The sequence below is a fragment of the Cornus florida genome, unplaced genomic scaffold (genome assembly GCF_030987335.1).
Source record: "Cornus florida cultivar Cherokee Brave unplaced genomic scaffold, ASM3098733v1 CherokeeBrave_3.0.0_Hap2_Chr05, whole genome shotgun sequence".
Lineage (NCBI taxonomy): Eukaryota > Viridiplantae > Streptophyta > Magnoliopsida > Cornales > Cornaceae > Cornus > Cornus florida.
Window position 1 is genome coordinate 70,832,731 of NW_026775575.1, and position 15,609 is coordinate 70,848,339.

General features: G+C 34.9%; 2 protein-coding genes across 2 annotated transcripts; both read right to left on the minus strand.

The window, feature by feature from the left end:
• Window positions 1-4,859: 4,859 nt before the first annotated feature.
• On the minus strand, window positions 4,860-8,177 carry LOC132309441 (disease resistance protein RUN1-like). The gene is made up of 4 exons (XM_059807751.1): window positions 6,812-8,177; window positions 6,356-6,631; window positions 5,404-6,255; window positions 4,860-5,312 (listed from the first exon to the last, which is right to left on the minus strand). Exons 1-4 carry the CDS (start codon window positions 7,814-7,816, stop codon window positions 4,860-4,862), a joined length of 2,586 nt encoding a protein of 861 aa, XP_059663734.1. The 5' UTR covers window positions 7,817-8,177.
• A 778-nt stretch (window positions 8,178-8,955) lies between these two features.
• Window positions 8,956-9,474, minus strand: LOC132309442 (disease resistance protein RPV1-like). The gene has a single exon (XM_059807752.1). It carries the CDS (start codon window positions 9,472-9,474, stop codon window positions 8,956-8,958), a length of 519 nt encoding a protein of 172 aa, XP_059663735.1.
• Between the last annotated feature and the right edge of the window lie 6,135 nt (window positions 9,475-15,609).

The window sequence follows — 15,609 nt, forward strand, 5'->3', positions numbered from 1 at the left end:
AAGTGAAGACTCATTGATATTCAATGCCAAAGAAGAAAGTGTTCATCGGAGTTCAAAGCCAAATAATTGTGTTCTTGTATTCGACGATTATTCAATCGTCTGAAGGTATGAAAGTACTTCTTGATTTGATGAAAAATCACGTGGTTACACTCTTGAAATTTTGAAATGCTTCCGTTGTGCCTTCAGTATGTACATTGTATATTTGTTCTTTAGCATTAAACAACTCAAGTTGTGGTCAATATCACCTAATTTTGCTCCTTTTTTTTTTTTCTTTTTTTTTTTTTTTCAATCTTCTCATGTAGTTAGCATTTGTTTTTCATTACAAAATATTGATTTAGAGAAAAGCAGAAGAGACACATACACTTTCATGAAAAGATGGGCATACGGCACTTTTAAAATTGTTAACATGTTATTGAAGGAAATATGCCAATTAATGCCTGATAAAAAAATAATATAACATTTATGTGAAGTTTTTAATTAGAAAATTCTTTTAGCTGATGGCATTTTTTAGATTTGTGATGAACTTTAAGTTTATTTTATGTTTGCATTATTTATTCAATGCTTGAGAACTCAATTACCCACCTACTCCTAAGAGGACTTGAACCATCAGCCTTTTACTTTATAAGGCAAATAAGTAAGACTAAATTACAGCTTTTGATGATTAATCACTTGCCTATTGTATGTGAATTAGTTCATCTTCGAAGTATTTTTCCCATACAAATAGTTTTTGTATAGTTCAATCTCCTCCACTCTCTTTTTATTCGTGAAACTCCTCCACTCTTCTTCCATACCTCCTAGAATTTTAGAAACAAAAATAAAACATAATACCTAATGCAATGGGTTTTTATATGCGTGAATCAATTAGTTTTTCCACTAAAGTTTGTTTAATATTTTAATTTTTAATCCTTTATAAATATTTATATTATAATTATATGACAAATTCGTTCACGTGCATCACACACGCTTTTTGTTAGTATTAGAAAAGTGATGATCATTTCATTTCTACATTATTTTTTATATTTGTAACAAAGTAGAATGAAAAGGATCATATATTTCAATCTTATTCTTATTCTCATTCTCATTCTATTCTCACTCGCACTCCATTTACATTTTGCGTACCAACATAAATAAAATGCCAACAATGCCATCCGTTCGAACAAAAAAAAAAAAACCGTGGAAAGTAATCTTATTATTATTTGTAGTAACTTATGTATCCACATGTGATATGACAAAAAATGTCCTTTAACAAATTTAATAATATTAATATAATTTTATTAAATAGTAATTAGCAGTTAGGCATTTTTAATATTCATATTAAATATACATTTAAGTTCTATAATTTAAAAGTGGACATTTTATATATTCATATTAACTGTGGTCACCTTGCGGGATGGGTGTGCGTGGCGGGTGCGATGTACAATTGACAGGTTAATGTGCACAATTTCACATTCTTTGGTTGTGGAAAGAGGAAATATTATACATATATAGGCGATGTTATATCCAAATGATATGAGCTAGGCTTTTTGGAATGAAACCTTAAAAATAAAATAATGCGATTTTGGACTCATACCGAACAATATCATATCGCGTGGTAAAATGTGGCCAATGAAAACATTGGACCTTTGTAGTCGTTTTGGTGTAAAATTCAAAAGTAAAATAGATTTACATTAAATATACATTTAATTATATAAACACATATAAATATTTGATATATAAAATCTTTAAGCATTAATTTTTTTTGTTTAAAAAATGTTATGTACATAATTATAAAATTTGAATAAATTATTCTAAATTTGGATAATTAAGTTACTGAGTTTGCAATTAGAAACCTAAACTTTAATTTATATTTTCAATTTAAATATTGCTAATTAATATTTCAAATTTGCAAATTATAAATGTAGGTTACAAAATTTGCAAAATTAACTTACAAACCTGCAAAGACCTCTCCTTATAATTTCTAATACTCATTTCCATTTACCTCTCCCTGTGTCCCCTGAGCACAGAGCTTGAATTCAGAGTCGAAAGCCTAGAAACTTCGATACAGCGGTCATGAACCACTAACACATATGTGAAGCAATTGGCCGTAGAATACGAGTTTGTTCAAATTGAATAATTATTTAATTCGGTAATTCACCGAAATTTCTTACCTTTTTTTTTTTTTTTTTTTTTTTTTTTTTTTTTTTGATAAGTAACTGAAAATTCTTACTTAATTAATTATTTACATGTTGCTGTGTTTATTTGTTTGTGTAGACTGTATATAAAAGGGCAAACGAAGAAAACAATCGAGTATTTCGCGATCAAGAGCATTGATAAATCACAAAAGAGCAAGGTTCTTCAAGAAGTAAGTATTTGTCTGTCTCATATATATATATATAAATTTACTGAAGCAAATTTTGAGGTTTTAGTTATTATTTTATCTTTTGTGAATACAAGTTAATTGACAGATTAAGGGAAATTGTTATTCATTTTGAAAAATTGGTGTGTGATTTTGAAAAATTATTGATTAAGGTGTGGGGATTTAGACCTAGAACTTTAATCGGAAAGTGCCATTGCCGGGGATGAAGGTGGAGAGCTCGGCGAGTGTAAGGGCCTCTCAAATGGAGCGATGAAGGGGAAAGACGAGGTCAAATTTGGAGTTAGGTTAAATTTGGTATTTCACATAATTACCATGAAATAAGCAAATTATTTTTTTTGGCTAAAATTTATTGAGAACAGTTTTTTCATTAGCATAGACCTTTTATGGCTGTTATAGGTTTGGAGTTGATTTTTGCAAAAGTTTCATTTATGGGTGCAAAACCAAAGCCACTGGGGAGGTCAGGGTAATTCACCCATAAACTAAATAACAAGTGCCTAATTCTCAAGCAAACATGAAATAAAGCATATTGACTTGTGCATCCCTAGATTCCGAGTAGAAAATCTTTTAACTCGTTTGAAATTAAGTAAGTGTTGCTAGATAATCACAAAACTCGTTTGACTAAAAAAACGATAGATAGGTGAAATCTTGATAATATAATATGAGATTTCAAGTGCGCTCAAAACTTGTCCAAAGGTCTTCTAATCCGAATCAAACATATTTTACATATAAGAACACTTTTGGACACATCTGGAAATGATCAAAGTCAATTTTCTAGCTAAATTCAAATTAAGTCCAAATTAGTTCCAAATTTTTTATTTTTATTTTTTTAAAAGAGAGAATTTTTGTTTCCTAATAGAATTAGAAAGGACTTTTCTATCTCCAAACGATTTTTGATGTAATTTTTTTTTTTTTTTTTTTTTTTTTTTTTTTTTAAATATGGGTTTTTGTTGTGGTGTTTTTTTTTTTTTATTTAAACCACTCAACCATTTGAAATGTTTGGTTTTGGAGTCTTACTTTTCTTGGATGAAATTCAACCACTAAAATAAAAGTTGCATATATTGCTCTGTATGTCAAAGAGTAACCGAATATGACTGAATATATAACAGAGCTTTTTTGTGTGTGAAAACAAATTGGAGATCAGCCTATTGTTTTAAGGGATTAATTGTATTTACAGGACAGGATTCAAATAGGGTCATCTCCAATTTGTTTAATTTAGAAGATTCACAAACTTTGGTATATAGTAATTTGTAAGAAATGCTTTTTTAGAGTTTGAGGTAATACTCATATTTTGTTCATTTCTCTTGTTGTGTATGTTTCAACTTGTAACTTTATGACCTCTTATGCTCTCAGTTCTTGCTTAGTGGATTTTCTTCGGAGGATTTTTCTTGCCTCTTGTAAAGGGTTTTTAGCTAAAGATGATTTGATATCTTGATTGTGCTTTATGGTGATCAAGGATTTTATTTTTGTGTTTCTTGGAGTTAGGTTAAAGTTGCGTAATTATTCACCTGAATTGGAAAGGTGTACATTTTCAACAAATTGTGATAATAGTTTTCTTCAGTGCACAGAATGTGTTTTTCCCATTGTTTTTGAACTGAAAAAAAAAAAAGGACATAAAGGAAATTGAAAAACAACATTTTTTTCAACAAGCCCTTCAAGGAGCTTTTGGGACTCACCATAGTTATTTGACTAACGAATTATATTACGGTCCATCAATGCCAATATTGACATGTTTGGGGGCATTGAAAGAAATAATTGATTAGCCTTCTACTGTAGGCTGTATAATTATCATTATGATTAATTTCTTAATGACTTTTTGTAGTTTTGTTGCATAAACTTATTGGTATTGTGTTTTATTTTTGTTTATAAATTTTAAATTACGATTATAAGCAATTAAAATATGTAAACGTGACCGCATTTATAGTTGAGTGTTCTTCAAAACTTCTATTTTTTCAGGCAGAGAAATGATTTGTATTAATTAAAAAGAAGTAATACAAAGGGACAAATAGCTCAAAACAAGCCAGCAGCCCACAAGACAGGCCCAACGTAGTCTACCCAAGCAAGATCTACTGTTATCGATCGTTCCCTTGATGCAATTAATCTCATCGTTTCCTGAACGTCTATGACAATTAATTAACTGATGATCGAAAAGTGATCAGTCCAAAAAAGTATGTACTCAAACTGAGAATTTTATACACGTGCATACTCCCGCAAGAATCAACTCACACCTCACACGATCATTTCACACACACACACACACACATACATCATGTGGAAATATATACAAGGAGTTCTCTACTAAAACAATTACAGGCTTATTGATCGATATTGATCACCTCAGAAATCATAAAGACCACAAATCATTAACAAATCATCATTGTTTCTATCACCATTATCATCATTTGCTGCAAGATCTCTTAACCACAGAAATCTACTAGAAAGAGTATGCTCCTCATTGTCGTCACATTTTCTTTTACCTTTGTCCCGGCCTTCATTGAGACATTAGTCAGTTCAGTTCTTCAATGTCCATCCTGGTACACTTGCTAACTTTAGTATAGACCGGGATGACTCCACATTTCTTCACAATCACCTCGCAACATGTATCGATTTCAACTTCCACTTGGTCTCCACCATCCACCTCAAATATATCTTGAATGGGTACATAGCACAATGATAGGTGCTCATCTTGGATGGCTATTCCAGGATAAGGTGGACGACTAATACAGCGAACAAAAAAATTCTTGGTTGCATTAGTAATAGGAAAAATAAAGTCTGGTAAATTTCTTAACTGAAAATCACGTGCTGCATATATCATGCATAGAACCAAGCCTTTCATCATCCTCATATCTGGAGGCACTTGAAATGACAACTTATTACTCGTCCCGTGATATCTGAACCATTCAGGAATTTCAGACCAGGGTAATATAAATTTAATACTCTCAGGCGTTCCCAACCATCCCTGCAATTAGAAGGATTTATAATGTGTGAGCTAGACACATATATACATACACACATATATACATATACATCAAAGTTGAGAACAGAGAGACCTGTAGGAGATTCTTCGTGATTGGGAGCTCAGCTAGTTTGTTGCAATCATATAGAATTATACTGGGGGCATGTGAAAAGTTTGATAGATCCGGAAATCTTTCCAATGATGATGAACCGTTAGCACAAATGTAAGTCAGGCTAGACGGAAGCTCAGGAAGTGATTGGAGCTTTGAACAATACCGCAAATAGAGTTTTTCAAGCCTAGAAAGTCTGCTGATGCTAGTTGGTAAAGTAATGAAATTGTTGTAATCCAGAGCCAGATATTCTAAAGAACATAGACTCCCAAGATCTTCTGGAATTGAACCCTCTGATAGATTGCAACTTTCGAGGGACAACTGGGTTAGAGAGGTTAATCCCGACAATGAAGTTGGCAATAAGCTGGTGGAATCAGAGTATTTAATTGGTGACACCCACGACAAAAAGTGTGAAATCAATGATTTGGATGGTGATCCTTTTATGCCAGACAGCGATAAACACCGAAGGTTCTTTAAATGCACTATGGAAGCTGGTATTTGTCTTATCGCAGTCTTATCAGCAAGAAGCATAGTTAATGATCCAAGCTCCCCTATGTCCTCTGGAAATTTATTTAATTCCAAGCAGCCAGAGACCTCAAGAATTTCAAGAGATTTCAACATAACGATGCTCCTTGGAAGATTCACAAGGTTTGCACAATGTTTTAGGTTGAGTAATATGAGTTTATCTAAACATCCAATGGATTCGTCAATCGTTTGCAAACCTCTACAATCTTTAAGTATCAATTTCTCAAGGTTTGGGAGTATTGAGAAGTCAGTGGTGATTCTAGTTAGCAAATGGGAATGACTTAGATCAAGAATTTTCAACTTTCCATTAACCTGGGGAAAAAAACAAAAAAGTTTTAGAGGAGAATACAGTTCAAACAGCCAAAAAAAAAAAATTCAACAATAGGTATTTAATTCAAAGTATTTACTATACCTTGTTATCCTTCCATACATGTCTCAGGTTGCTATACTGCATGTCAATAACAAGTAATTTCTCTTGATAAAAGTTAGGCGGTATAGAATTCAAAGGGAATCCATGCCAGCATAGCCATCTCAATTTTTTAGAAAGATGTTCATAGCCTCCAGTGATGTTTGCATTATTCAGTTGTAGCAATCTTACATTGTGCATCCTTGAAAATGCTTCAGCTCTCAAAGTTATTTTTTTTGATCCATCCATATTCAATGCCAGGCCTTCAATTTGGTTTGTTCCCTGATAAAAACAGAGCACTTGTTAAACATTAAGAAGCATAAGCATTTTGGTTCGTGCAAGTGAAAGTTAATTGAAATAATAAGCATAGGCAATTAAGTTTATATAATTCAAATTTCATTGTTTAGTTTCTTTACTTCAGCATGTATTCTTGAAAGAAAAAATTATTCCTTGAACTCTTACCGTGCAATTTGTTAGTACATCAAGAACATCCTCACAATACCACAATCTGCTCCGCTGTCCAGAGTCGTGAGTAGATTCTTGACAAACAATTTCTCTTCCCATGTCTCTTAGCAGATCATGCATCATTAGTTTGTTATCTTTGTTCAAATTTACAAGGCACCTACGAATGAGAACACCAATACCACTTGTTGCGAAAAAACCACAACCATCTAGTATTTTTGTGACACAGTCTTTGTCCATTCCAATAAAGAAACATGCAATATCAAGGAATATCATTTTTTCATAGCGATCCAATGCATCAAAACTTAGAATAAGCTGGCCTTGAATTTTACCATGAGGAGCTTTTTTCAATTTCTCCAACGCGTCTTCCCATTCAGCAATGCTTTTGAACTCTCTTAGAAACGAACCCAAAACTTCAAGGGCTAAAGCCAATCCTTTAGCGTAACCTACTACGTCTTTTGAAAGCTGAGCAAAACTTTCTGCAGGATCACTCCTCCCAAAGGCATGCCAACTAAAGAGCTCAAGAGATTCACTGTCATTCAATTCCTCAACCATATAATTGTCATTTACTTCAATATGTTCTAGCAGATGCTCGTTTCTAGTTGTTATGATGATTCTACTTCCCGGACCATAACAATCTTTTCTGGCCTTGTCAGAATGGCAACTCAACGCAATTAGTTGGTCTAGTTGATCCACATCATCAAGAACAAGAAGAACCCTTTTGTTGCAAAGCCTTTTTTTTATCACTTCGATTCCTCGATCAACACTGCTCACCTCTCTGACTTTTGTCCTCAGTATATCATAAAGAAGCTGCTTTTGCAACCGTATTTGGTTTTTATGCTGCTTTGAATTCTCTCTAACATTTGCCAGAAAACTTTTGCATTCAAAATTATGGAACAAATGGTTGAAAATAGCTTTGGCAATGGTGGTCTTGCCTATTCCACCCATCCCACATATCGCCACCATGCGGACATCATTAGTTCCAACACTCAACAGAGAATACATGTATTCCGTACGAGAATATAACCCAACTGGGTGGATGGCTACATGTAAGTACGTATGATTCAATACACTCAAAAGTTTCTCAACAATTGTTTTGATGAACTCTTCTTCATGCCTGTTTATGATGTTACAATATAAGATACGGCAGACAAAAATCAATAAAACTTAGTGAACATTTTAAACTGGGAATAAAGAATTTAACAAACTCGAATCAGTTGATTGGAAGTTTAGCTCTAGCCACAAACTGACAAACAAGAACATAGGATCGTAAGTGGACCAAAATATCCAGTTGTTATTATTATCAAGCATGGATTGAGTAAGATGTAGGGCTGTAATTCTGGCGGGTTAGACGGGTTTAAGGTATAACTTGAGCCCAACTCATCATATAAAATGCAAAACCTAAGTCCAATCATAACCCTATCATCAATCTTAACTACTCAACTAAAGCCCAACCTATCCTTCTACTTTTAAATTCAGACTTGCAACTCGACGTTAGATTCTGAATTAAAACTTCATCTTAATTCTGGTTATTCATATGACTAATCTTTATACCGAAAATTTAATATGTTCTTAAATTAGTTTTAGATTAAATTATTCTTAAACAAGGAGTTTAAAGACTTTTTGTATATTTTTAATGGATTATAAACAAATGTTTAGAAAATTAATTCTCCTAAATGTTAACATACAATAAGTTAAGATTAAAAAAATAAATAAATAAATAAAAATAAAAAATAAAAAAAGGTTGAAAAGAAAAAAAGTAATCATAGTTTAAATATTATATATAATGTATTTAAAAGTAAATATATATATGAAAGTAATATTAGATTGGGGTTCGTGCTCGCTCGGGTTGTTAGCACTTTAACGATTTAATCCGAGTTCAACCCTAATTAAATTCAGGTTAAGATTTTTCAACCCAAGCCCAACCCTAATTGTAAAAATGATTGCCCAAGCTCGTAAAAAATCGAGTTAGGCTCGGGTTGGATTCAGGTTACCCAACCCAAATTACACCCCTGGTAATACGCCAAGTTCAGCTTTTACAGAGAAACACAGCAATTGAATTTATATAAGCAATTAAGCATATACCAGAGATGATGATGCCAATCAAATAAAAAATAAGCAATTGCAATACTAATTAATTAAGATTACCCGTCAGTGGCATCTAAATCCCACCCAGATAATTCCCCTGCCTCAGCCAAAGCTTTCCTCCAACTTGACACCTCGTTTTTTTCCGCGTTTGGATCAGCATCATGTTTCAAAAATGCTTCCCCAAAGCTTCCAGTTTGTTTCCTCACATCTGATGGATTGACGTTGTAAAATATGGGTAGTACCAATTGAGATAATTGCTCCCTGCGTTTCATTATCTCCACAAGTTCATTCAGACACCATTTGGAAGCTGCGTAGTTCTTGGAGAAAACAACCAAGAAAACATTGGATCCGTGAATAGCTTCAAAAAGCTCGGACGAGATTTTTTCTCCCCTTTTCAGTTCATTTTTATCCCTGAACGTAGTGATTCCGGCACCGTGCAGTCTAGAATAGAGATGATCAGGGAAGTTCTTGCCAGTATCTTCGCCTCTGTAGCTTATGAACACGTCATATGTCCATTTTTGAACTGGTGCATACGAGGAAGAAGCTTCATTTCCACCTAAAATGGACATGGCCATGGAAAAGTTTAGAGATAGAGGAACACCTTAAAGGTTCCGAGCTACACGAGTTGTGTATGAGAAACAGAAAGAGCAAATTGGTGAGCGAGAGAAAAGCAAGACAAATTTATAAACTAGTAATTTTAAAGATCAATTGATCACCTAACCCAACTTACTAAAATCCAAGAATTTATTAAAAAATTATCCATTGTTCAACAAAGAGAAATTTAATAATACTGATGAAAAACACATTGCACCTACTGCATGGAAGAATCGGTCGTTGATGGATTGTTAGCCATTAGTTCATTATAAAAAACTGCAATCTAATAACAAGTCCATTCTCACTCCACGCGTTTATGTGTCTATTATGAAAGTTCCCTGTGATCAGAGTTTATCAACCACTGATTAAAGAAAGGGAAAAAATAGACTCATGGATTTTATATAATAAATAAAGATTGTTTGTTTGTATCACTTGTTTTTATCTAATTTAATTTAATATTCAAATTCATATCAATTTTCAATCAAGGCGGGTTCTTAGAAGCTGCATGCTTGAGAAGACTTTGTGTGTGCACCTCCAAAGTCTTCATATTCTAATAACCCACATATTACGAAGTTTGATAATTTGGAATGTGTGGGTTTGTTACATTAATTGTGAGGTAACTGAGTACACAAACTTTGTAAATAAAAAATTAAGGAATAAAATATGGAGCAAATAATAATTTTATTGATTTATAAAGACTGGGTACAATTAGAGGTATTATTTACAAACCAAAGAAATTCCAGCAGTGTGAGATTATTAAGGCGTTTATGTTTGTATTTTGCTCTTGCCTTCCACCACTGCCATTTTCCTCCTCCTCCTCCTCTTTTAGAATAATTATAAAAGAATGTTATTTTGATAATTTTAATTTTTTTTTTTAATCACTGAGAGTTATTTTGAAAAAATCTACATTTCAACCAAATATTAGAAAGGTGACAATTATTTTATTTCTACATCATATATTTCATATTTGTAACAAAGTAAAATGAGGATGACTAATATATATTTCATTCTCATTCCATTTTCACTTGTACTCCATTGTCATTTTGCGCACCAAACGTAGTGTAAGTGTTTGACAAGTCAACTAATTAGAGCACTATTGAAATCAAGGCTAAAAGCTATCAAGCAAAGATTGTATATCTTTGTTTGAGGTCTTGGCCTCTATTTATAAGTAATTCGTAGATAATTGATTTCTTTTAGGACTCGCATTACTTGTCCATTAAGAATCTCAATCATAATATATTATCTTTATCGTACATGATTTGTTTTCCTTAAATTATAGTTCTTCTTCTAAAAGAATTACTACTAAATATGGACTTATTGGTAATTTGGGCCTGGAACTCCATTGTTTCGGACCTTCTAAATGTGTTCAGTCCTCTATACATCGTTGGGCTGGCCAAACCTCTAGTCAAGACCCAATTCGAGAGTTGAATGGGCTTTGCATTTACAGTGGACACCACACGTGATGATGTGTTGTCTTTTTATTGGTGGGAATGTATTTTCCCTCCACAAAGTGAAATTCCAACAATGCCAAAAAATAATATACAAATAACATGATGATAAATACATCTTACCAAAAGTGTCAAATCAATGCATTTATCCCTGGACAGTTTCTGGAGGTGTAAAGGAGATGATTTTTGTCCATTTTAATGTATTTGGAAATCAAGGTGCATGTGACAAGACCGCAAAATTTCATCATTTCAAAGGGGTAGAAATTCTTCTACTGAGCTTTATGCTCACCCTTTATTTTAAACATTTTCAGGTTCGAAAAAGGAAGTAGCGGAAGAAAATCCACCACAACTTTAGTAGACTAAAAGTTTTATGACTGTCTTTTGTACGAGGGACCCCATTCCTTTTTGTAAAACAACATTTTGGAAGAGTGTAATTGTTTTTGTGTAAAGCATGATCATATTTTGTAACTATAATTTTGATAGTATTTGATGTATTCGGGACTATGTATAATATGATATTTTGTATGGAAAACAATGTGTAATTAGGGAGTTGATCCACATATATGTATATATTCATGGAATGCTATATATGTTGTCGTGAATTCGGGATTGAATGACTATCAGGTTTGGCTCACAAAGAGCCCAGATTTCTGAACTTTCAGGTTGCACATAGCAGCATTACAAGGTTCATCAGCCGGCTGACAAGGCATGTCAGCCGTGTAAGGTCTGTGTTATGTGTATATATTTGTGTATGTGTGGTGTAATTTAAATATTAAAAAAAGTGGGACCCACGCCCCTTTTAAGTGGTTATAAGACCACCTTTGGTCTCTACTTCTCACACTCTTTCTCTCCCGTCTCTGTGTCTTCCTCTCAGCTTTATTTTTTCTTTTTTTTCTTCAAAACTTCAATTGTTGATTTCTCCTTCATTTCTTAGTGTTTTTAAGTGCCGTTTGCGGCAAAACGGAGAGCACGGCGAGCTCTACACGTGTGTACCAGCATTTTCAGTTTTGAGTAACCTAGGGAGTCCGAAAATCTTGACCCATTTTGAGGGTTTGAGGTGAAAATTGGGGCTTTTGGCTTATATTGAGGTAGGGGTGTTTAATCCACAATCTCTTAGATTTTGGTGACTTATTTTTCATAATTTGTCATTAATTTGTGTTCTAAATTGTGTTATTTTCATATTTGTTATGTGTTGTATATGAGATGTGTATATATACATGTTAGTTGTTATGTGATAAAGAACCACGCAAAATTGATGTTAAATTTCATGCCTATTGTGCTTTAAAATGCTGAATTTTATGATTTTGAAGCATGATGTAAATTCCTAGAATATTTCTATGAGGCATGTATATTGTAAATATTTGACTTGTAAGAAATAAAAATTTCTTTATTGGTACGTCATTGAAATGCATAAGACATATATGCATTCATTGGGATAGAATGGAAAAAATTGATTTGAAAGAAAGGAAATGGATTTTGGGAAAGAATTTTGAAAATGATTTTTGTGAAAGACCCGGCCGCCTAGGAGTTGCCTAGGGACCGCGGCGTTAGTGATGCCTAGAGGGGACTAGGGAAATCGCCCTAGTGTGGTTGAGTTACCTGGGCCCCAAATGATGCCATAGAGTTGCTATGGGTCAGGGACAGTGGCCAATCCTCCTCTCGTGCCGCTATGGAGTTGCCATGGGACGGGTTCACTAATGGTTTGAAAATGATGATGGAAATGGTTTTGGAAAATGGGGAGTGACATTGCATGGCACGGCATCTCATTGTATGGTATATTTATTTGTGGAATTGTATTAATGATGTAGTATTGTAGTTATACTTTTACTCCCGGTATGGTATGATCCCAATTTCCTTATTCCTATTCATTGTGTGGATTCACGGGGTCTCAAGAGGTGTGCCTTAGGCACTTCCTACTAAGCTTATGCTCATCCCTTATATTTAACATTTTTTAGGAAACGGGAAAGAAGTGGCGGATGACGTACCACCACAGGCTTAATTTGGATTAGAAGATTATTTTGCTATTTTTGTATTTAAGTCCCATATTTTTGTAAAACCTTATTTTTTCATATTTAGTATAGAGATTTGTGGACTCTTATTATTATAGTTATATTCATGGACTTTAATTATGATAATTTGGATTAAATGGTATGTGAATGTTCTACCATGAGATGAACCATGTTGAGGCATAATGAATGGATGAATGGGATGCTGGAATATATTAATTGTATTATGTGTTGGGACAGGTCGGATATGTCTTGAAAAGCCAGGAAGGGCCATTGCGTTTTTTTTTTAGCAGGTGGTTGTAGGCCCCTTTTTAGGGGAAGTCATGTCAAATTTTTTTTTTTTTTTTTAAATGGTATCAGTTTAGGATCGTTACAAATTTGGTATCAGAACGAAGATTCGAAAACCATTAGGACAATGAGTAGAGGCCTACATAGGGGTTGCATGGGAACTCATTCGCATAGTTTATGTGATTAATTCGTAAAGTGTTTTGCTATATGCAAAAGCATGCTTAACTGTTTACTTGTTTACATGTTTACGTACTTATATGCTTATATTAATGTGTTCATTGCCTAGTCTTGCATGCTAAGTGTTAGTATAGCATCCTTTTATGTTGAGTTGTTCACAGTTAGACTTTGGTGTTATCGTTATTAAATCGTTTTATTTGTTTTTTTTAGCACGATGTCACGGCGTGAGGAAACCAGGGAAGTTGGCCCTAAACCGACTAGGGGTGATGTTGGCGAGAGCTCCACCTCCAATCCGGAGGAGCTAAATGATAAGGACACATTTCTTAGGGACTTAATTCCCCCGAGAGTTGTCCCCATAAGGAGGGATAATGTTGAAGCACCCGAGAAGTGGGTGAAGGTTCTGTGGCACTAGAGTTGAATCATTTGTTGCAAAATGCCATGAGGGCAACGATTGTTGCTCAGTCGCAGTCGGCACCACAACCTACAGTTCAAGTTGAGGAGACGCCAGCTCAAAAGCGTCTCAAGATCATTAAAGGGTTTTCTCAGCTGATGCCGGTTATGTTTGAGGGCGGTGCGGATCCAATGGTAGCAGACGACTACATGGATTAAGTTGAGACACAGTTGACCTCAATAGATGTGACAGAGGATCACCTGAAGATCATCCTAGCAACTTACAAGTTTGCTAAGGATGCCAAACTTTGGTTGAAGACGGTTATAAATCGGTATAAGGTGGAAGAGATGAGTTTGGACAAGTTTAAGGAACTATTTTACGAGAAGTATTTTCCGCTTTCTAAAAGATGGGAGTTAAAAGACCAGTTTCTTAGCCTTATTCAAGGCAATATGTTAGTAGCGGAGTATGAGAACAAGTTCACTTCACTTTCTCGCTTTGCTCCGGAAATGGTAAGAGATGAAGTTGACAAGACTCAGAAATTTGTTTCCGGTCTTAATGATATAATGAGGCCGTTGATAACGACACAGTTTATCAAAGTTTATTCTAAAGCAGTAGAGAGGGCCTTGTTGCTTAAGGCTGATATTAAAGATAAGGATGCAAGAAGGAAGCAGTGAAAGTAAAAGAGGAATGCAGGGTCATTTTCAGAGTGACCTTCAGGGAAGAGGAACAGGGGTGGTTTATCTCAGTTTCAGGGGCAGCAGTCAGCACAATCCGCTCCTACCACTCGTATGCCAGCAGGGTTTGCTAGGAGTGGTGTCATTTGTTATCGTTGTAATCAGCCGGGTCACTACAAGTCAGAGTGTCCGTAGACATCGGTTAATTCTGGGGCTTATTTTGGTTGTGCCCAACGGGGCCATAAGTTTAAGAATTGTCCTAATCAGGGAGCAGGCACCGGTAGTGGCAGAGGGTCACAGTAGAGGCCGTCACAGTCGGCTACGGTTCAATCAGGTTTCAGACCACCACTATCACAGCCTGCCATGTCCTCTTAGGGCTCACGGCTAGTTAGGAGGGATACTCCTACTATATCAATGCAGCAGTCAGGTGTTTAGGTTGGCAGTTCTCAGACACAGGTACCACAGGGATGTGTTTTTGCACTTGCACAGGCCGATACATCTTCTTGTCCATCAGTTCTCCGAGGTATATTTCTAGTGTTTGGTTCTTAGGCCTGTGTTTTGTTTGACTCTGATGCATCTCATTCCTTCATTTCATTATCATTTGCACTTGCATCGGGGTTAGAGGTTAGTTTCATAGATCGGACATTATATGTTGAAACGCCAGTTAGGGTTTCAGTGTCTTTGACCCGAGTTGTGCGGGATTATTTCATTGTGATAGCCGGGCGGACCTTTGTGTTTGACCTTATCCTCCTAGAGATGACTAGCTTTGATGTCATTCTCGGGATGGATTGGTTAGCTTCCTTTCGTGCCACGATCGACTGTTTTAGAGGTAGAGTCACAGTTTGCACTCCTGAAGGAGACTGTTTCTTTTTCGTGGGAGAGCGGAGTGATTCCCAAATTTCATCATTTTATGGAGTTTGTGGACGAAGTCAAGATGATTACTTCTTGGGTAGTCTTCTAGCCGAAGAATATAATGTAGTGGAAGAAGATTATCTTGCAGTTGTTCGTGATTTTCTGGATGTGTTTCCGGAGGATTTGACAGAGTTCCCTCCACACCGAGAAGTGGAGTTCACTATTGATTTGATGCCCAGTACCGCGCCGATTTCTATGGCACCGTATCGTAAGGCACTAG

Excerpts from the sequence above, each read along its gene's own strand:
- LOC132309442 (XM_059807752.1), bottom strand. The coding sequence starts at position 9,474 with ATGGCCATGTCCATTTTAGGTGGAAATGAAGCTTCTTCCTCGTATGCA.
- LOC132309441 (XM_059807751.1), bottom strand. The coding sequence starts at position 7,816 with ATGTATTCTCTGTTGAGTGTTGGAACTAATGATGTCCGCATGGTGGCG. Across the intron at positions 6,256-6,355 it reads ATGTATGGAAGGATAACAAG|GTTAATGGAAAGTTGAAAAT; the intron begins GTATAGTAAATA and ends TTTTTTCCCCAG. Across the intron at positions 5,313-5,403 it reads TCACGAAGAATCTCCTACAG|GGATGGTTGGGAACGCCTGA; the intron begins GTCTCTCTGTTC and ends TTCTAATTGCAG.